The sequence below is a fragment of the Bubalus kerabau genome, chromosome 5, assembly GCF_029407905.1.
Source record: "Bubalus kerabau isolate K-KA32 ecotype Philippines breed swamp buffalo chromosome 5, PCC_UOA_SB_1v2, whole genome shotgun sequence".
Lineage (NCBI taxonomy): Eukaryota > Metazoa > Chordata > Mammalia > Artiodactyla > Bovidae > Bubalus > Bubalus kerabau.
This window is the reverse complement of record NC_073628.1, coordinates 58070401-58093751: the sequence shown is the minus strand read 5'-3', so window position 1 is coordinate 58093751 and position 23351 is coordinate 58070401. Positions and strand designations below refer to the sequence as shown.

General features: G+C 42.6%; 1 protein-coding gene across 11 annotated transcripts in view; it reads right to left on the bottom strand.

The window, feature by feature from the left end:
* Window positions 1–23351, bottom strand: part of SRGAP2 (SLIT-ROBO Rho GTPase activating protein 2) — a 253962-nt gene that overhangs the window by 76329 nt on the left and 154282 nt on the right. For all 11 annotated transcript variants that reach the window (XM_055581776.1, XM_055581777.1, XM_055581767.1 and 8 more), the window contains one exon: window positions 2422–2484. In XM_055581776.1, the coding sequence (XP_055437751.1) occupies window positions 2422–2484 (63 nt within the window). The remainder of the gene's footprint in view (window positions 1–2421; window positions 2485–23351) is intronic.

The following is a 23351-nucleotide window of genomic DNA, read 5'->3' as shown; positions in this document are numbered from 1 at the left end:
AGTTAGTCACCCTGATGCCATGGTACCTTACTCAGACCAGTCCTATACTTATTCTACGCTCCAGAAGAAAAAACTTATACTTCTATTCTCTGAACTTTCTAACGGCCAACAATCTGCAAACTCATCTGACCCTTAACTACAGTCTGATATTTCATGAAGCATGATTAATGGGAGACACCAGCACATGGACTATGTGGAGATCTGGCTCACAGAGGTCAGGAGTACCCCCTAGGATCATACAGCTGGTGGAGACCAGGTAGGATCTGGGCTGCCTAATTCAGGAGACTCTAGTCATTAGAGCATGGGTTTTCAATCTTGGTACTATTGACCATTTTAGGCCAGACAATTCTTGGTTGTGGGGAGCTGTCCTGCACATTATGAGATTTCAGTTGCATTCTGACTTGCAGCACCTCCTACTCCAGTTGTGGCAATCACAAATGTCTGCAGACATTTCCAAGTGTCCCCTTGCCTGAAAGATCCCCCTGATTGAGAATCACTGCACCAGACTGTTCTGCCTTCTCTGGAACTTTCCATCTCTGCTCATTTCTCTCTTCCTACTGTCTACTGGCCTTAAATAGATTATAAGAGTGTGTACCAACTCACCTAATGGAAGGAGACACCATGCCCAGCCAATTCTTGGTTTGCACACCAGTGGGAGGACCTTATGCTCTGTGTTGACTGTGGCCTCACAGTGGCCAGTGAACACTGGTCAATGTTGGACTGCCTGAAGGACAGCTGGAAGTGCCACCTTGGCCCTCCTCAGACCAGAGCAGTGAGTTCCAAGGTTTTCTTTCTTACACTGATATTATGTCTTTTCACTTATTTATTTAAAAAAAAAATCATGGTACATTAGGAGATCCAGGATGCAGAGTAAAGCTAACAGATCCCTACACACTGCTCCTCCTCTGCTGCCTCCAGGTCCCCTGCAGAAACAGCGTACTGGATTCAAATTGGTTTGGGGCTTGCTGATTATCCACCCTACTCCTCCCTAGAAAGGGCGACAGCAGAGACCCAAGATGCTTACAGGAAAATGAAAGGATTCATATAATGACTACACATGTCATTTTTTATCCTGGTGAATTATCTGCCAGAAGAAAGGAGTAATAGCTCTTCGTCGTGCCTAGAAGATGCTCTAAAAATAAAGAGCAGAAGTAAAGCATTAAAAAGACCAGGGGGTTCAGGAAACTCATCCAGTCTGAACATGGTTCATGAACATGCTTCTATTTTTAAAAAGGCTTAACTTCATTTGAAAGAAATGAAGACTTGGGAACTGAACCAAAGGGAACCATCTATCTACTTGGCTTCAGAGCAAAAGAGTCACAGAGCAGAAACTGCAAACAAACTGAGCGTCACTGGAAACAAAACCGATGACCACTCTATCCTATTTACTTGCTTAACAGTTGCCCTGGCAGCGTGGCCACACCTCGGCTTTTGGATCAAGAACATGGAATTCTCTGATCCCAAATGCCTGTGATACGTGTCGCCACTGCCTGTCTTCCTGTGAATTAAAAAAAGGAAAGAAAAAAAAAACTGTAGTGAATAAGCAAGTAAACACAGGAAATTAATTTTGCCTCCAAAACAGGATGGGGCAACCCTGGAGAAAGACACAAAGGCCTGGCACAGCCCAGCTGGAGAAGGGGCCCTGAAAGGCGTTAGCTGCACAATAGGAATAGTCCCTGTACGGCAGCAGGAATTTCCTTGGTGTGCATGTTTGTTTTAATTATGAAACATGACTAGGACAAAAACAGCCCCACCACCTCCCTGTGCCTGAAGAAACCCGCGTCAGTCACAGATACCATGTGCCTGCAGCACCGGGCACTTCAGAACAGACTGTGTTTTCGCCACCAAAGCCTGGCCCGTCACTGAGGTATGGCCTTTACAAAACCCCAGGGAGTCGATGCAAAGCTCTCTCTGCTTGAACTGGTCCCTTATATGAAGAGCATTGAGGACTCTGCTTCCCTCTAGAGCGCTCGCTCTGGTCTCAAACCAGGAGATAAATCCGAGAACTGACGCAAAACTTTGAATAACAGGTCCTTTCCAACAGGGTGTGTACTATTCAAAGAGCAATAGCAATGTAAACTAAGTTCCTTGCTATTAGCTTCGGGGTCCCTCGTTTGCTATTCATGTGGGTCAGATGTGCTGGTGACCTAGACCTTGGCTGGTCTCTGGTGATTAAGCCCCCAAAGAAGCCAGAGTTAGCCTGCATAACTAAAGAGGGATCCTATTTTGAGAAAGTGTTTTTGGGCTCAATCCAGTTTGAAAATAAGAGTGCAAGAAGAGATGGGTGAAGTCATCCCCAGTGGGGACCATGCACTGTCCTCAACCTCAGCTCAGCTCTGTTGCTGACGTGACTATGGCCACAAGCTGCCAAATGCTGCTTCCCTCTGCCTGTGAAAGGGCCAAGCAACCCAGCTGATTTACCGAGTAGAGCTCATTCAGGACCTTCATCAGATCGTCTTGGAGCTGCTGGCCGACTTCTTTACTCTGCAAAGAAAGAAGAATGAAGGTTAACTGGGAAACAGAAGGGAGGAGGAGACAACAAAGGCAAGAGCAGCACTGACTCCACAAATAACACAGACTCAATTAAGGCCCATTATTTAACCCAGCAAATCAGATAACCACTCCGATCAGGCCAAATTATGGTCGGATTACTCAAAGAGTTTTAATAAAATGAAATGCGCCCCCTTTGAGAGTCTAGCAAAGGCAATCGTGTGGAGGGAAAATGGGTTGTAGACTTTGATTTTTCAATTGGCTGTCAAAGAGAAGGTCTGAAAGCTACAACCTACTTAGCAATAGTTAGGCAGGACAAGCTTTTTTGAATCCTTGTAGTCAGGCATTCCTGACAATTGTGGAGCAAAGTAAGAAGTGAAATAGGATGAGACAGACATGTGTATATAAATAAAATATCCAAGGACTTCAAAGCACCTGACTAAATAGGAACCTCCAAGCAAAAAGAAGTTATACCTCTTAATTGCTTTATTGGTAGAAACACCAGACTCCCAGGGCAGTGGTATGTCAATCATGACTGGTTGCTAATGTTACTTGAGACTGATAATACACATTGAAAGTGAAAGTTGCTTAGTCGTGTCCGACTCTTTGCGACCCCATGGACTGTAGTCCATGGAATTCTCCATGCCAGAATATTGGAGTGGGTAGCCTTTCCCTTCTTCAGGGGATCTTCCCAACCCAGGGATCAAACCCAGGTCTCCTGTATTGCAGGAGGATTCTCTACCAGCTGAGGCACAAGGGAAGTTCATAATACACATTAAGAGTTTCCAACAGGTTAACCTTAAGCAGTGGTAACTCTCAGATTCTTTGCTGCTGCTGCCCAGGGCTGGCATCTAACTATATGGGGAGAAGGGCAGAAATAAAGAATAAGGAAGCAGGAAGGAAATAAGAGCCATGCCTTTGATACTGAATGTTTATGCAAAGCCCCGAGAGCAGAAACATAAAACTGACTGGCATCACCAGGTTATTGAGAGGGAAAGCCCTTGTTTAATCTTCTGCCAGCTCCTAGGTCTTTCCTACTAAAAATTAGATACCAACAACAACCTTCTAATAGGTGGTATAAGACTACTCCCTGGGACACCTCAGCTCCCACGCAAATAAATTCTTGACATCCTCCATGTCAGACACATAATTATTTAAGATTTTGCTTTTTTTCAAGATGTATGGCTTAAAAAAATTTTTTTTCTGATTATAAAAGGAATATATACGTTTATTGCAATAAATAAGAAAACTGTAGAAAATCTCAAAAAAGAAAATGCAACCCTTAATTCCTACTCCTAAGAAATCACCACTTCAGGTTTGTTATACATTTTTCTCTCTACAATGTTTATGGAATTTGGATTGCATTATACACACTGTTAGGGGGCTTCCCTGGTGGCACAGAGGGTGAAGTGTCTGCCTGCAATGCAGGAGACCTGGGTTTGATCCCTGGGTCAGAAAGATCCGATGGAGAAGGAAATGGCAATCCACTCCAGTACTCTTGCCTGGAAAATCCCATGGATGGAGAAGCCTGATAGGCTACAGTCCATGGTGTCGCAGAGTCGGACACGACTGAGCAACTTCACTTTCATACACACTGTAACTTATCCACTTAGACATAAGCTGTGAATATTCCCCTATATATTATTCTTCCATAGCATTATAATAAGATTATATTGATGTAGTTCCTATACTCTTGCACATTAACTTTGCATACAAATTTTTATAATAAAAGATGCTGCATTTAATTACTTTGTATATAATTTACATACACACCTTGATTATTTTCTCCTAGAAGTAACCTTGCTGAGTCAAAGACTGCTAACTTACACCATTAAATTGCCCTTGGGAAAAACTGTACCCATTTAAAATACCACCAGAAGCATATAAGAATGTTCTTTTACTTTTTTTTTGTCTTGAAAACTCTATATGGTATCCTCTTTTAATTTGTAGCCCTTTGATTCTAGTGAGCCTAAACTTTTTTCTTACATGCTTAGCAGTCATTTTCACTTTTCTTTTAGACTTTGCCACTTTTCTATTATGGAATTAATTATGGAATATAACACATGTGTGACCTTTGTTGTGAGCAGACATGAATTTTTACACTTGGTAGTGTGGAGAGGGATAGACGGAGTCCTGAATTAGCAATCATGAGACTCTTCTATTTCTAGCTCCTCCACCATCAAGAAGATAACCTGGACATCTTAGGACATGTACAAAGACATCTTTGGACATATCCAAAGATAACCTTTGGACAACCTGGTCATCTCTCTCAACTTCTGTTTTTCTTTCCAAAGAATGAAAGTCTTTGGCTTAAACATTCCTAAGTTCTTTTCCAACTTCTGCCATTCTATAATTTTTCACCATCTCTTGCCTGGCTTCTTGAGTCCATATTAGATGCCAACACCAGCCACTTCAGTGGACAGTGGGTTGGCCTTCCTCCATAGAGTAGAAGATAATGAGCAGGTTCTCCTCAGGGACCAAGATGCTTTACAAAATGGATGGCTTCAGGAGTATCTTGCCAACCTTAAATTTACTATCCCCAAATGACTCTCGCTCAATGCCCTCAACCGCTGGAAGAAGCCACAAGAGGAAACGCCTTTCATCTAGGATTCCCATCACGAGCAGAGCTGAGCTCCATGGAAGTAGCAGGGCTCCAAGGAGGTGAAGTGAGGCGAAATGACTCAACCACTAGTCCCAGAGTCAGCAACAAGGCCAGGAAGTGACCACGAGTATCACTGGCAAAGGCCCTGCCCTCCGGCCTCCAGGCCAGCCCCCGCTGCCCACCTCCCAGCCTCCCCTACACCTCCTGGTGTTTCGATGGCAGACGTTCCAGGAGAAGGCTCCCATTCCTCTACCCTGCTGCCGACCCATGACTTAAATAACCTAGCCCTCCACAGGAGATAGGACGGGGAGGGGAGAAAAAGCATGACCAAGAGAACAGCAATTAAGCCCAGGCAGATGTTTCCTTTCCTGTACTGATTAGTTGGAAAAGGACCGACTCAACTGTTATCCCTGTTTATTTGAACAGGCTGCTGAAGTGATCCTGACTTACTCTCCTTCTGGCTGCAGGCTGGGGGGAGAACACATGTGTTGTCAGCCGGGTTACAGTTATGAGAGAGCCCCCCACCATCGGGAGCCACTCTGACTCGAGGGGAGAGGCAGGAAATAGCCTGTACCTCTCCTTTCACAGATGAGAAAAGGCCACCGTTCTCCATTTCCGAAACCTTAGCTGTGTGCCTCTGGGGGCCAGCGTGGCCCCGGCGACCTGAGAAGGGCTTCCGTGCTGGCGTCCGCGGCGGAGCGGTTGTCAGAACGGGGAAGCTCCAAGGGGGCCCCACCCAAAGACAAGGGGGACATTTATTCCTGGGAACAACAGGGCCTGGTGAGGCCGTGACAATGTAGGCTGTGGGGCCTTTCCGTTTCCTATGAAAAACAGCAAGGGGCTCCGAGGCAGGGAAGAGAGAGAGCCTACAGAGCAGGCTTTGTGAGTTATCACACAGCCTGAATCTCTTTTCTTTAAAATTTCTTGGAAGAGAATGAGTCATCTAAACATCGCAGGAAACCAAATAGAAGTCGAGGGAAAAAATGACTTTGGGCAAAGTTTTTCTCTTAAATGTTTGCATAGTAATCTTTGCCTGGAAAAAAAGAGAAGATGCCTAAATTTAGACTAGAGATGTGGCACAGTGAACAATGCTGGTTCTCTGGGGGGAGGGCCCTGGTGTGCCCAGGCGGGGGCTTTTATTTTGACACTCACCACAACTGTTTGGCCGCGTGTTTCCCAGGCCCCCCCATCAGCTGCCTGCCTGCTGCCGGGGCGGGGCTGATCGGAAGGCAGCGAGATTGCAACAGGGCCTGCCAGCTGTGTGCTTACAAAATGGGCAGGGAGTCCTCCAACAGATAACAGCTCTGGACAACAGAACCGAAACACACAGCCTCGTTTCCCCAAGACCAGCAAGTTCTGAAAGCTCCTCACCCACAGCAAGGATACAGCAGCAGAAATATAAGGAAACATGGGCTGGGCTGGTGGGACACTGGTCCCTTAGCTTTGGAGCAATATATGTCCCTTAGCTGGGATGGGCCTTGTGTGAGCACCTCCCAAAGAACACTGATTAGGAAAGGGTTTTCAAACCAGTCCTCATCAGGGAGGTTACCTGACTCTCTATGTACTTACTCAGCACCCACGTGGCTTGGCGAGCTGGGGAGGAGGGGCTGCGGCTTACTGGCTCTCAACCTATACTACAAAGCTCTATTATTTGACAGGCACCAAATTACCCCTTATTTGTATGAAAGAGAAAAAGAGGAAGGCATGTCTCTGCCATGTGGTGAGAGCTAATTTCAGCTCCGTCTCAAGGCTGAGCCTGTCAGCAGGTAGAAACAGTAGGGTCATTTAGTTCTTCGCCGATTAGCTTGTGTCAGCAGATTTCCAAGAAAGAATCGAATTTTCAAGGGCATATAGCTCCCTCCAACAGGGCTACCCTCCTCCCTACCCAAAAGATACTTCTGAGACTGACTGTTAAAAAAATGTGAAACTGAATTTCCATGAACAGATTTCAGAGGAAAGAGACATGAACCCTATACAAAGCTCTGGCAGCAAGAGAAGTGTCACCAGATGGACAGTGACGGTTTCAGGGGCACTGGGGCTCACTACTTCAAAGTGGCCAAATTTCAAGAGCTAGAGCTATGCCTGAAATGTTTTTTGGGGGAGGACCGGGCTAAAAGCAGCGGCAGGGCCAGCGCTGGGTGACAGTGGGCACTGTGTCCAGCCTCGCCCCAACCTGACTCAGCCCATCAAAATCGGTGGTGCAGGATGCGGCCGTGAGCGTGCAGGGTGGGGGGATCTGGTCAGAGCTCAGGAGTGACTTCTAGATTTCCCTGTGGCCACACTACTTGTGGCTGTGCGGCAGGACACTTTCTACCCAGCTTTCACTCGCTGACTAAGATACCACATGGTGGCTGTAGCAAGGCCGTGCTTTGACGATACTCTGGAGAGCCCATGATAGCATAAAAATACAAATAAACTGAATTGCAAGACATATAGAGAGGGAGGCTAGGAGCTGCCGTGAAAGAAACACCTTGAAGTTCTTCTACCTTCTGAAGACAGAGTAGAACAGGATTTCTAAAAATACATTTAAAAAACTGTAATCCAGTATAATATGTGTGTGTCTACAGTAAAAATAGCTTTTTATGTGCAGTGCATTCTGATATTTCCTATTCTTTTCTCTTTTCTTCAAGTTTTTAATGCTAGTCAGAATTTACTAAATTCATCTTACAATTAATCAATGAGTCATTATACACAGGTTTAAAAAGACTAGACCCACAAATTGTGGCATTGATAAAGAAAATAGTGGCAGAAGCCCACCAACCAAGATAAGTGCTATGTAACTTGGCCCTCAAGTTGGCTAGTTACATGCTTTGAAGAAGGTTCAATCACTAGCTGCTGGGAAGGTGGGAAACGTTGGATTTTAAGGAGTGAGCTCTAAGAATCCATTGGCAAATATTTATAGAACATCTATTATGTGTCAAGAACTTGTGGTTTAACTGGAAATATAGCAGTATACTGAGCTTCCCTGGTGGCTCGGTGATAAAAGAATCCGCCTGCCAACGCAGAAGACGCAGGAGACATGGATTTGATCCCTGGGTCAGGAAGATCTCCTGGAGGAGGAAATGGCAACCCACTTCAGTATTCTTGCCTGGAAAATCCCATGGACAGAGGAGCCTGGCATGCTGCAGTCCAGAGGGTCGCAAAGAGTTGGACACGAATGAGCATGCACGCACATAGCAGTATACAAAACACTGTAAAAGTTTACAGTCTATTGAGAAAGATGGACATGAAGCTGACGTCTCAGCCTATGAGAATGCTGCTCTTCCAGTCTCAAAAGCATTACTAGAGATGGAATTCTTATCTTAGTTTTCTAGTTCAAGATGAATTTTTTTTTTTCTATCTTAGCCAAGAGGTTTCTACACTTGACCTAACTCCAGAGCAAGTTAGAACCTAGCTTGCTAGAAACAGAAATGTGATTTAAAAAATCTTGCTACTACATAGCAAAACTTTTCTTTGAATTTGCCTTTCTAAGTTACTAATAGGTATTTCCAGTTGTAAAGATATTGCATCAGTATAAGTGACCCCCAAAGCAGTCACATTTCATTTTTAAAGAATCCCTTGAGTTTCTCAGCATCATACAAACTAAAAATTCACCAGGTTCTCCTTCACTCAGAAGTAGATGAGCATAGTTAAATTCCCTCTGTAACAAGAGTCATATTTTAAAAGAAAATGTCAGAAGCCTGACACAGTCTGAGCCACATTATCCATCTCAGAATTCGCCTTTTGAAATACACCTGGTTTCTCAATTAGATTCCTGTTTATCTAAAGAACTTAATCTTAAGAAAATCCCAAAGCTACTAAAATATGAAACCACCTAAAACTAATGAAAGAGACAGACTCTAACTTTAAACCTGATTTCTGTCTTCCATGGTGCCCAGCCCACTGCTTTGCACACAGTAGCCAGTAAGATAACCAGTTGCTGAATCAATTAGATAAAATTTTAGACTTACACATCATGCTTTCACAGAAGCTACTCCTCAGGCAGGACTGTAGCTAAATCCCTCCAATAGAGAGGCTCTATCAACCACAGGGAAGAAGAATTTTTGGTTTTTCTTATACTGCTGCTGCACAATCTATTCCCCTCCCCAGTTTCACTAATAACAAAAGTAATAATAACTCTGCAAGAAAGAAGCAATTTTCCTACAGGAGAGGAGTAGGTGTTCAGCAAAAAGGAAGAAATCGGTGGGGATGGGGGTCAGTGGCTGTAGAGGCAAAGTAAAAAGGATAGATTTATATTCTATCTCTCTAGGTAGATTACACAGAAAAGATCCTTCTCAGATGTACAACTGTGACTTAGTTCAGTCGGGGTGATAAATTAAATGTCTAAAGGTAGGACAATCCCTGCTGCCTAGGTCAGAGAAGACAAAGAATGCCCACTACTAAATTCTGGTTTAATGAAATCCAAGAGCGTTCTCCTCTAGGGCACTTGTTTCTGAAAGCCATTTCCTTAAGGCTTTCCCAGAAGTTCTGGAATGTATGAGTAGTCAGACTTAATAATCCACAGTAACGCTAGTAGGCCCTGGGAGAAAATCCATTCTTTGCTATGACAGTGAACTCTATGGATTCAATTTCTACCTCCCATGGATACTTACTGTGCTCTGTTACAACAGACTGGAGCCTCCTGTCAGGGAAACATCTGATTCAGACAAGGCTGAGTCCCACTGGACTAAGGCAGGGGTAGGGTGGAGGCGGGGGACAGGAGGAGACTGAAGGCCCTCTGCTCTCCCAAGACCTTGGAATGATACAATGTATTCATAAAACACAACCCTATAGCAATCGGAATGTCCTCCCATGGTTGTTTCAATCTCTTGGAATGGACTATTCTAATACTAAGAAATCAGAATAGTAAGTAAAAATTTAGAATAGTAAGTAATATTAAGCAAGGACATTACTTTGCCAACAAAGGTCCGTCTAGTCAAGGCTATGGTTCTTCCAGTGGTCATGTATGGATGTGAGAGTTGGACTGTGAAGAAAGCTGAGCACTGAAGAATTGATGCTTTTGAACTGTGGTGTTGGAGAAGACTCTTGAGAGTCCCTTGGACTGCAAGGAGATCCAACCAGTCAATCCTAAAGGAAATCAGTCCTAAATATCCATTGGAAGGACTGATGCTGAAGCTGAAGCTCCAATACTTTGGTCACCTGATGTGAAGAACTAACTCATTGGAAAAGACCCTGATGTGGGGAAAGAGTGAAGGCAGCAGGAGAGGGGGATGACAGAGGATGAAATGGTTGGATGGCATCACCAATTCGATGAGTTTGAGCAAGCTCCAGGAGTTGGTGATGGACAGGGAAGCCTGGCCTGCTGCAGTCCGTGGGGTTGCAGAGTTGGACACAACTGAGTGACTGAACTGCACTGAATACTAAGAAAATAAGCTGAAAGTAATATCCCTTAAAAGGAAAGAGACAAGTCTGAGGCTTTGTTTCTTAAACCACCACTGTGATCCTTCTCTTGGCAAATCCCCATCTTTAACTCTTCAGGATAATGATCTGTGGGAGTGGAATGGTGTCTTTAGGTCCTGATCTCCAGTGCTAAAGGACTCCTTGAGGTCATGTTGAAGATGAGTGATCACCCCACCCCCCAGGCAGGACACTAAAGGCATAGAAATGGTGTCTTGATGACCATGGCATCATTGTATAGATCGGTACACAGGGGACAAAACATGCAAAGGCAAACAAGCAACATGAGAACACAAATCTCTCAGCAGCTGTAAAATGAACTCTGGAGGAAAAACAATGGGTTGGAACTCAGCAAGAAGGGGGAGAAAAGCCAGACTGGTAAGTGGATGTAAGCACATGCCTACAATAAGGAATTCCAGGAGCTGGGGGATAGGAAGAATACCCCTGTGGCTCCCAGATGACTGGGAGGAGGTTGGGAGAATAGGGGTTAATAGAGCCCATCTGAAAGTTGGCAGCGTGAACATGGCATGCAGGGCAGCCTGGTAGGAAGCAAAACAGTCAGCAGCACCCTACAGGAAATGCCTGGGGCACTGGGACAATCGCTGATTAGACAATTTAAAGAGGAACCTGGCAGCAAAGTCAGTTCATTGAGGGATCTGTGTAGTTCCCATACTTCTGGAATGGCCTTAGAATCCCACTGTCCAGAGAGTAAAAGGGGAGCAGGGGGTTTCCTTATGAAGAGAGCATCTTCTTGACACTTCAGGTGCCAGAGTTAGACCTGACAGGAGCATAAAGCCAGCTCTGGGAGACAGAGTCCTCACTGGCAGAAGATCAGGAAGCATTTCCTTGGGGCTGGATGGAGCTCTGAGTGAGGACAGGTCTCCTCATTGACAGAAGCAGTCTGCACCCCTTAGTCTATGTCCACACTGTGTCCACACTCACAGCTACACCTGCCAGTTCACAGATAGTTAAAAACATCTACATCCTTGGAGGAAGGCACCCTGCCTCATCCCCAGTGAAAAATCAGTGAATTGTAAGAAAGAGGACGCACAGAGTTTGGAACTGATGATTTCCAATCTCCAGCTCTGATTTCTCACCTAAGCACGTCAGTTTTTCTCTTTACTTCAGGCTTTATAAATTTTCCAGATTTGTCAAAAAGAACATCTATCTGCCTGTGGGTGCTGGGCATAGGGCCCATACATGTCATTTAGGCCCGGTTCGTTCACTGTCTTTTCAAGTCTCCTATATCTTTACTGATTTTTTATGTTTGTTTTTGTCTAGTTACTTGATCGTTCACTAAGTCAGGTGTATTAAACCTCCCACTGGGGTTGATGATTTGTCTGTCTCTCTTTTTGATTCTGTCCATTTTTGATTTATATGTTTTAAGGTTGCCTTATTAAGTATATACTTCTTCCTGGTAACTTGAATCTTTAATTATTACAAAATGTCCTTTTTTATCTTTAATAATTCTTTTTTTGCATTAAAATCTACCTGATCTGATTTTATCACAGCTATCTTTTCCCATCATTTTGCTTTAACTCTTTCTATATCCTTATATCCTTTCTTTTATAAGCAATTATATACTTCAGTTTTGTTTATTTAAAATCTGATTTTTTATTTTGCATGAATCTATTTACACTCATTGTAATTACTGACACATTTAGGCTTAAATCCACCAACCACCTAGATGCTATTTGTTCTCTTTTTCTCATTTTTTTAATCTTCTTTTTTCCTTCCACTGGAAAAAAAAAAAATCAGTAAAAGTCACTCTTTTTGGTTTATCCTAAATTTTTTTACAAGCGTGCAAAATGAGTAACAACTGCCGCAATTAAGACACAGAACAGTTCTATCACTCACCAAAAAATTCATTCTTGCCTCCTCTTTGTGGTCCAGCTCTCCTCCACCCTTCACCCCTGGAGGCCATTGCTATGTTCTGTATGCCTACAGTTTTGCTCTTACCAGAATCTTTCCTATCAATTTTGGGGCTATTTTTTATTTATCTAGTTTTCCCCTCTCTTAGATTGGTAGAGATACTATTTCTTAAGTGATAACCCTAAATTATGACATATATCCTTGACTTGCCAAAGTCTAATATAAATTAATGGGCTTCCCTGGTGGCTCAGGGTAAAGAATCTACCTGCCAACACAGGAGACACACACCCCTGGTTGGGAAGGTCCCTGGAGAAGGCGATGTCACCCCATGAGACACACACGCCTGGTCGGGAAGGCCCCCTGGAGAAGGAAATGGCAACCCACTCCAGTACTCTTGCCTGGGAAATTCCATGGACAGAGGAGCCTGGTGGGCTGCAGTTCATGGGGTTGCAAAAAAGTTGGACACAACCTAGAGACTAAACAACAACAACAAAATAAATTAATACTCTTAACACTTTCTGGACAATTCCTTTAACTCTATCTCCCAATTTCTGCCTAGACACAGATTGCATTGTTTCCATTTACATTAATTTTACATATGTTTAAAACCCTGCAAGAAATTATTTTTTAAAGTCAATATTCATTTAGGTGTATACTCACTCATACATACTTTTTGTTTCTCCTCACTCTTTACTGCATCTCCACGCTTCTATCTGAGAGCATTTTATTTCTGCCTAAAAATATACCATTCAGTATTTCTTTTAGTGCAAGTTCTGCTGGTGAGAAGTTATATGAGGTTTTTGTCTGAAACTGTCTAGTTCCCCTTCCTTTTTGAAAGCTATCTCTTTCAGTATGTCATTCCGCTATCTCTTTTCTTCTATTGTTTCTGTTGAGAAGTCAGCTGCCAGAAGTTCCTTTGAAAGTAATGTTAGTTTTTTTTTCCTTTGCTGTTTTTAAGATTTCTCTATGTCATAGTTTTCAGCAATTTTAATATAATGCACCTAAGTGTAATTTTCTTTGTATTTATCTTCCTTGGGGTTCATAATCCTTTATCATATCCCACAAGTCTCTTATGCTCTTTGTTTTGCGGGGGGTGGTGGGCATATTTTCCATCCTTTTCTCATTCTCAGCTTCAGTATGTATTTTTTTCTAACCTATCTTCCAATGCATTAATTCTTTAGTCAGCTTTGTCTAATCTGCTATTTAATTCACACTGAGCTCTTTATTTCAGTTACTGTATTTTTCAATACTCAAATTTCTGTTTGATTCTTTTTTTTTTTTTAAACACTGAGATAAAACTCATATTCCAAACAATTCAAAGCACCATTATGCTTCCTGGACATGTGCATTCCTTCTTTAGAGAAATGTCTATGTAAGCCTTTTGCCTTTTTAAAGACTGGGCTGTTTCTCTCCTTATTGTTGAGTTGTAGAGTCCTTTATATATTCTGGATACTAGATCCTTATCAGAAATATGATTCAAAAATATTTCCTCCTATTCTATAGGTTGTCTTCATTTTTTTTTTTTATTCTGTCCTTTGCAGTACAATAATTTAAAATTTGATGAACTTCAATTTCTGTACGTCTTCCTTTTGGTGCTTGTATTTGGTGCCATACCTAAAAAACTGTCACCTAATCCCAGGTCACAAAGCTTTATGCCTACATTTTCTTCTAAAAGTTTTAGGTCTTAAATTTGTATTTTTGATCCATTTTGAGTTGTTTGATTCTTTTTTATAATTTTCCCATTTTTTGTTATTATTTGACTTCATAAACAGAGTTAATTTAAAGTTGATAACCATTATATGGACCTCCTATAGATCTATTGCTTTTCTTACTAGTGCATATACAAAACAATGAGAGGTATTAGGGCTAGGATGATAGCATCTTCCACTAGAGAGGATTTAAATTTCTTATATAGTCACTAGATATCTTGGATCAACTTAATCCAATGAGAGATTAAGATAATTTGAAGCTAGGTTTCAGTCCCTGTGAGACTACTAAAGTCTATTTCTGGTTCACTGTTACTTCTAAATTGTATTCCTGTGGGGTCCCAAAGCCTGGGGAAGTTTACTAGGGCTCCCTCTTCCTTAGCCTGAATTCCAATTTTTGTCCTGTTAACCCTATAAGGGTATTATTACAAGCTATGCTTGGCTTCTCTTCTAGAATAGCAGGTGCCTCTTAGCAAAAGCAGCTCCAAAGAAGCAGAAGGGTTGGTCTGAATTACCACAATGGCAACCCACTCCAGTACTCTTGCCTGGAAAATCCCATGGACGGAGGAGCCTGGTAGACTGCAGTCCATGGGGTCACTAAGAGTTGGACACGACTGAGTGACTTCACTTTCACTTTTCACTTTCATGCATTGGAGAAGGAAATGGCAACCCACTCCAGTGTTCTTGCCTGGAGAATCCCAGGGACGGGGGAGCCTGGTGGGCTGCCGTCTATGGGGTCGCACAGAGTTGGACACGACTGAAGCGACTTAGCAGCAGCAGCTGTCCTAGTAGCAAATTCAAAGTTTAAACTTGGAAGACAGGCATTACTTCATGTTTATGCGTAGGCTTCATCAGGTCCAGTGCAATGGTGGATATCTAATAAGTATGCTTTGTATGAAAGAAAGAATGACACTGGTGAAAGTGAAGGCTTACCACATTTATGTTTTAAAGTTTTTCATTTCCCAGGACATGGTAACCGACATACTCTGGTAAAATAAGAGAGAAGCAAGCCTGAGGTTTAAAATATGGTCTTCATTACTTCCTTAGGGGCTTTTCAAAAACCACAATCCATCAAAGGATAGGAGAAGGATGAATCTACCTCATATAAAGGGCATAGTAATTAGTTGTAGTAATTGAGACTCCAGATTTAAATCTCAGGCATTCTCTGGTAACCCTAAGTCCACGAAAGGGAGGAACTACCCAAGAAATTCTAAAACTGAGTACATATCAAAGTCTTCTATGGGGCCATTTGGGGCTTGAAGGCTTGGCCATCTAATTCCTGGGCCATATGTGAAAATAGCTCCACCAATTATCCAGCACACTGGCCCTTCTTAACTGACACTAGTTATAAAAACGGAAAAAAGTCATCAGTGACTTCCGATTCTGTCTCCAGTAAGCGGCCACGCGCTGCTGACCCTTCCTTTAGGGTATACGTAACACCTGTCTCCTTTTCATTCCCTCTGCTACTGCTACCACGTAGTGAGAGTGAAAGGCGCTCAGCCATGTCCGACTCTTTGCGACCCCATGCTATATAGTCCATGGAATTCTCCAGGCCAGAATACTGGAGCGGGGAGCCTTTCCCTCCTCCAGGGGATCTTTCCAACCCAGGGATCGAACCCAGGTCTCCTGCATTGCAGGCGGATACTTTACCAGCTGAGCCACAAGGGAAGCCCAAGAATACTGGAGTGGGTAGCCTATCCCTTCTCCAGCGGATCTTCCTGACTCAGAAATCAAACTGGGGTCTCCCGCACTGTAGGCAGATTCTTTACCAACTGAGCTATCAGGGAAGCTACCACATGGGGGCCCTTATTACTCTGCCCCTGGATTAGAGGCTCAGTCTTTCTGAAACAAGAGCTCTGTTATATCATTTTCCTATGAATAAATCTCCCTTCACTCCCACGGACTCTCAGAATGAAGTTCAGATTCCTTGGTCTGGCATTCAGGGCCCTCTTCAGCCTTGTTTCAAGCTCTCTCCTCATAAATACTCTGGTTCAGCTAAACTCTTTCACTCACCACCCTCTGAAGGTGGTGAGCGTGTTTCTATTCTCTCTTTGGTCCTGAAATGTCTTCTTTCCTTTTGGACTGTCCTTCCACTCTAACTTCCCTTCCAAACTCATGAACTCCTTACTTTTCCTTTTCTAGTTAGGAAAGCATTTTCATTTACTAAACACCGAGCTCAAATGTCACCTGTCTACTTACTGTATGTAAAGCATTTACTATATCTGGTACAGGATAAAATCTTCAATATATATACTTTAAAATAAAGTAAGCGTGTGATACAATTTTCAATCAATGGTGAAATGTAAATTGCATGGCAACTTTTCAAAAAATCAAACTGTGTACCTCACATTATATATAAAAAGTGACAGTGGTCCAGTGGCTAATCTCTGTGCTCCCAATGCAGGGTGCCTGCATTTGACCCCTGGTCAGGGAACTAAAGAGTTCCCATGCTGCAACCAAAGATCCCACGTGGCACAACTAAGATCGAAGATCCTACATGCTGCACCCAAGACCTGGCACAGCCAAATAGATAAATGAATTTTAAAAAACTGATTTCGTGGAGATGGCTTAAAGGCTATAAAGTAAAAGATAAAACTGTAGACCATCAGAAGACAATACAATGGGATATCTTAAAGACTGTAGGGCATGAAAGGCTTTCTTAAATATGGCAGTAAAAGCACTAGCCATAGGAAAGCGAATGGAAGTACATTAAAATCGTGAACTTTTATTGGTCAATAGAAAATATGAACAGGAAAAAGTAAAACATAGTGTAGAAGAATATCTACCCATATAACCAATAAAAGGATTAATATTCCTAAAAGGCATTTCATTTAACAATATATCTAAATGGTCAATACAAACTAGAAAAGCCCTCAAACTCATAGTAATCAGATTGTTGCAAATTTGCTGATAATTAATAATCCTATCAGCAAATTAAAACTGATAAGACAATAACTAAAATTAAATGTAAAACTATAGCTCAAATTAAAAATCTGACCATACTAAACATTAGTAAGGTCGCAGAAAAATGAAACTCTTATACATTGCTGGTGGGGGTGAAAATTACTAATAACTACTTTGGTAAAGTCCTAAAGGAAATCAGTCCTGAATATTCATTGGAAGGACTGATGCTGAAGCTGAAGCTCCAATATTTTGGCCACCTGATGCAAAGAACTGACCCACTGGAAAAGACCCTGATGTTGGGAAAGATTGAGGGCAGAAGGAGAAGGGGACGACAGAGGATGAGATGATTGGATGGCATCACCATCCAACTGGATGGACATGAGTTTGAGCAAGTTCTGGGAGATGGTGATGGACAAAGAATCCTGGTGTGCTGCAGTCCATGGGGTCGCAAAGAGTTGGACATGACTGAGGTCCCATCACTTCATGGGAAATAGATGGGGAAACAGTGGAAACACTGTCAGACTTTATTTTTCTGGGCTCCAAAATCACTGCAGATGGTGACTGCAGCCATGAAATTAAAAGACACTTACTCCTTGGAAGGAAAGTTATGACCAACCTAGACAGCATATTCAAAAGCAGAGACACTACTTTGCCAACAAAGGTCCGTCTAGTCAAGGCTATGGTTTTTCCTGTGGTCATGTATGGATGTGAGAGTTGGACTGTGAAGAAGGCTGAGCGCTGAAGAATTGATGCTTTTGGACTGTGGTGTTGGAGAAGACTCTTGAGAGTCCCTTGGACTGCAAGGAGATCCAGCCAGTCCATTCTGAAGGAGATCAGCCCTGGGACTTCTTTGGAGGGAATGATGCTAAAGCTGAAACTCCAGTACTTTGGCCACTTCATGCTAAGAGCTGACTCATTGGAAAAGACTCTGATGCTGGGAGGGATTGGGGGCAGGAGGAGACGGGGACAACAGAGGATGAGATGGCTGGATGGCATCACTGACTTAATGGACATGAGTATGAGTGAACTCCGGGAGTTTGTGATGGACAGGGAGCCTGGCGTGCTGTGATTCATGGGGTTGCAAAGAATTGGACACGACTGAGCGACTGAACTGAACTGAAATGAACTGAGTGACTGAACTGAACTGAACTGACTTTGGGAAATAGTTTGAAAGTGAAAGTGAAGTTGCTCAGTCATGTCCGACTCTTCGCGACCCTGTGGACTGCAGCCTACCATGCTCCTCCATCCATGGGATTTTCCAGGCAAGAGTACTGGAGTGGGTGAGTTTAGCATTATATAAAAAGGAAGATACGCCAATTTTTAAACCAGAAGCTCCTCTATTAGGTACACACCCTAGTAGGCACAAACTTAATTGTTCACTAAATAAAAAAATGCTTACTCCTTGGAAGGAAAGCTATGTCCAACCTAGATAGCATATTCAAAAGCAGAGACATTACTTTGCCAACAAAGGTCCGTCTAGTCAAGGCTATGGTTTTTCCTGTGGTCATGTATGGATGTGAGAGTTGGACTGTGAAGAAGGCTGAGCGCCGAAGAATTGATGCTTTTGAACTGTGGTGTTGGAGAAGACTCTTGAGAGTCCCTTGGACTGCAAGGAGATCCAGCCAGTCCATTTGGAAGGAGATCAGCCCTGGGATTTCTTTGGAAGGAATGATGCTAAAGCTGAAACTCCAGTACTTTGGCCACCTCATGCGAAGACTTGACTCATTGGAAAAGACTCTGATGCTGGGAGGGATTGGGGGCAGGAGGAGAAGGGGACGACAGAGGATGAGATGGCTGAATGGCATCACTGACTCGATGGACGTGAGTCTGAGTGAACTCTGGGAGTTGGTGATGGACAGGGAGGCCTGGCGTGCTGTGATTCATGGAGTTGCAGAGTCGGACATGACTGAGCAACTGACCTGAACTGAACTGATAGTATTGTCTGCATTAGTCCCAACTGAAAACAACCTAAATGCCCAATGACAATGAAATGGATAAACAAATTGTGGTGAATTCATAAAGTGGAACCCTACAGCAGTGAAAATACACAAGGTACAGCTACATGCAACGGCACAGAAGAATCTCACCAACTGTGGCAAACAAAAGAAGCAAGACAGAAAAGGACGCATGTAGTATAGTTTCACTATGTAAAGTTCAGAAACAGGCAAAACGATGCTTTTTACGGTGAACACCTAGAGGCTACAGTTTAACAAAAGCAATGATAATAATTATCATTGTCACAAAGTTAGGATAGTGGGGAGGAATAGAAGGAGCTCTCACTGGGGAAGAGTACAAAGCAGGGACTTCTGAAATGCTGATAAGGTTCTATGTATTGACCTGGGTGGTTATTTACCTTGATGTTTGCTTATAATTACTCACCTATTATACATATATATTTTACCTACTTTTCTATATCAAAACAGCAAATTTTAAAAACTGAAAAACAGAAGAGCCCCAGGTTGATCGGTGATGTCTATCACAAATGCAGGAATGGAGTATGTGCTGATACATGTTGGTTCACAGGTCTTCCTTTAAGAATCAAGCTAAACATGAGCTCCTTCTTCACTGCCTGTCTCACATTCTCTAGCAATTATTATCTATGCCATTTACGGGACACCTCATATCTACAATGCCTTGATTACAGCTGTTTATGTAAATGTCTTCTTCCCTTTCAACTATAGCATAAGTTTCTGAAGGGTCTGGACTCTATCTTGCAATTAGTAGTTAATACAAACAGTTAACTGTAGCTTAATTTGCCCAGTGCTTAGTGTACACTAATCATTTATAGGCATAACCTTATTTAATCTTTGTAGTCATCTATGAGGGGGTATTAATCTATGAGGTATTTATCATTATCTCTATATTTTTGATACTAAATCTTGGAGAAGTTGTTATTTGTCCATGGAAACAGCTGTGAAATAGCAGACTTATAATCTGAACCCACAAACTCCTGTTCAATGCTCTTTTGTCAGATTTGTATTTTCCTCACCTCATACAATGCCTTGAATATAGTAAGTACCGAATAATTATTTATTAAGTGACAGTGAGAGGATGAAGCGCCATGAAATTTTATAGCAAGAAAGAGAGGGATAGTACAAAAGAATATCCCTGATGCATCAGTTTTAAAATCCTTGGGTATATATATAAAAGGTTATGATTCCATCTGTTAAAAAGAGAATCATGTATGTTAGCCATAAAAATAAGCTGCTAGGATATTCCAGTTATAAGGAGGGAATCCAAAACTTAATGTGCTTTAAGTCCACTTGCTGTATTTGGATGGCTGGCAGTTCAAAGGGCAAATGGCAAACGCACCTCTCGTGAAGCACCCTGGCCATTGTGCAGATGGAACCAAGCCAAGGGGTCACTGATTACTGCCTTCCCACCAAGGCAGTGGCTCTGTGAAAGCCCTGAATGGATCATCTGTTCTTCGTCCAGTCTTGGGAATTCAGGATGAACAGGATGAGGATGGGGGTAAATGATAAGGGTGACCACTGTCTTGGGGCACTGCTAAAGAGTTCAGGCAGCAGTCTTCCTGGGGAGCCCCAAGGAAGGGAGTGGAAAGAGGCTTAAGACAATGGGTGCTTTCAGGAGTTCCCTTAGTATCCAGAAGAGAAGAGAGGAGCAGAGGGAAGGTTCAAATATCTGGGGGAAAGGAAAGTACTTATTGATCCATTGCAGAAACAAGGGTTGTGATCAAAGAATCAATTTGCTGAAGTTATAGCAAAAAGAAAGCAACAACGGGCCTTCCCACATTCCTGCCTTTCCATGCCAGGCTGTCCTCTCCCCCCCAACTATCCCCACCCCCCAACTTCTGGGGACAATTGAGCTGTGTCTCTGGCATGTGTGGAGCTGCAGGTCAGAGCCATATTTAACGAGAACATTCATTCTCTACAGGCGCTACAGGGCTCCTCAAAACGCCCTTTGTGTCATTGTGCCTTTCTCTCCACCCGCCTTGACACTAATTTAATCAAGATGTCCTAGCTTGTAGATGCGTGGACTCGTCAGTTCCGCATTCTTCACATTAGGGTTTTGAAGCAAAGTATGTAGGTTAGTCGAGGAGATGGGGTCAGGGTCACCGAGCCAGAGCGTGGCAATCTTTTGTGTAAACCCTAGGCTTAAAGAGCGCACTGGGTTTGTGACACGCTCTTATAATTTTTCATTAACCCTAAATATTCTGGAGAGGTCAAGAAATATTTTCTAAAGTAAATACATGCCTGTATCAGACCCAAAAAAAAAAAAAAGAAAGAAAGAAAGAAAGCCAAACAAAAAACAAACGGGGGAAAAAAGATAGGATTTACTCATCAGTAATGTTTTTAGAACGTAGAACTAAAAAGGAGCAGCTTGTTGCCTGCTATTTCTCTCCTAGTCTCTACTCCACTCACCCATAATTTTGCAAAATCTGAAAACTTCAATTGTCTTACCTACAAACTAGATTTAAATTCAAACATTCCTTTCTTAGCTGCTTCTCTATCTAGACCACAGCCAGAAGTAAATCTCAAAACTGTGGTAGGGAATTAAACTAGTAAGAAAAATAAACAAGGAAACCATCTGGAGCCCTGGGTCCCTGCCCAGGTTACCTGGTTTCTATGCTGTGGTATCTCCTGAAAAGAGCCTCAGTGGTTATCACCACTTTCCTAAGTTGATTTGTGTGATGCCCAGCAGAGCCTCTGAAGCCTGAGTTTTGCAGGCCAGGAGTCAGATTCAAGGAAGCGTGAGGCAGAGCTGGGGAACTTTGATGACCTATCTTAGGAACTAATTTGGGTCTGTGTTGAAATTCCTCTCGTCAACCACAGATCCATTTCATCATGACCTCTTGCCGGGGACATCTAACCCATTCCCTCCATTATCTGCTTGCCAGTTTAATTAACTCACATCACCACGGACAGAAATATAGCCAAAGGAGTACTGTTTCACAACCCACGAAAGGATTTTCAGAAACCCAGTAAGCAGGACTCCAGACTAGAACAGGGTGTGTCCCCTACAGCTTTTGAAGGAAGAAGAATCTTGAGCTCAATTCCATTTCCTCTTGCCTAGATCAAGTCAACAACTGGTCTGGGGCCAGAAACTATCCTAAATGCCTAGGCTAATCCCCAAGTTCTCATGTAATTCTACAAACCCAATTAATCTCCCTGACATGAAAAACTAAAATGATTTTCAGCTCCCTTGCAAAGCTGTGCTAAAAAAACTCGCTGCCCTCAGTCATCTCGCTGCCCCTCTAGCTGCCATCTTCTCCACACTGCATCTTAAGGTAAGAACTGAGCCTTTGCCCTCCATCTCTTTTTTGCTGACTTGCATATTTTCTCTCTTTTTCTGGAAAACTGATAAGAAATGCTTCCTTGATGCTGTCAAATCATGACTATGGCCTATTGGTCTGGGTTTTTTGTTAGGGCAAAGAAAGGATGGGATATTGAGAAGATCACATTTTACCATATTCTGTAACCAAAAGATGACCACATCTGTGTTGGAGATTAGAAATGGCTCTGGGTTAAACAAAAGGTATTTGGTCCAAGAGTTGCCCAAGAGGAGAAACAACAACTTATAAAACTTCATTTAATGAGATCTACAATATATTTAATAAAATCAGCTACTCTAGTTCTTAAAAGAATAACCCAGTGGTTATACAGAGATAATCTAGAGAAAATTATTTTTTTTAATCTCATAATTTTTCTAGGATTTAAGTCTATAGCACAAAATATAAGCCCTGTGCATTCTGATTTCAAATATAGCTGGAATGTCTCCCCCATCTTCTCTTTGCCTCTTCCTACTATCTTAATTTAGGACCCTATCGTTTCTTACATGAACTATCAAGACAGTTTTATTTAACTGTGTTTGCTTTACTAAACTCTCTCACAACCAAAGATTTCAGAGTAATCTTTCCTAAAAGCAAATCTGTCCATGGTACTCCTTTGGTAAAACCCATTACTGTGACTGTTTCAGTTAAGAAGCAGGTATAGATGCTAAAAAGTAGTGGGCAAAGATGAGGAGAAATAGGATATTTGCATTGTCTCAAAAATGCTTTCCACAAGTTATCTGAAGTGCAAGAGAAAGAAAGTAACTTATAATAAAGCAATCTGGCAGACATCTATCTTACCCAGGCAATCAGAATGATCACCACTAGTAACGGGAAAAATCAACCAGAAGTGGCTCCTGATAAAATACACAGCATCACTTATGTGATGCTCTTGCCAAAACCTGTTTAATCAGATCTAATCACGAGGAAACAGCAGACAAACCAAGACTGAGGGATATTCTACAAGGTAACTGGCCGGAACTATCCACAAGTGTCAGTCATGAAAGACAACGGAAGATAGAGGAAATGTCAGTGATTAGAGGGGATGAGTGGGATGGTGCCACAGGTAATCCTAAACTGGATTCTGAAC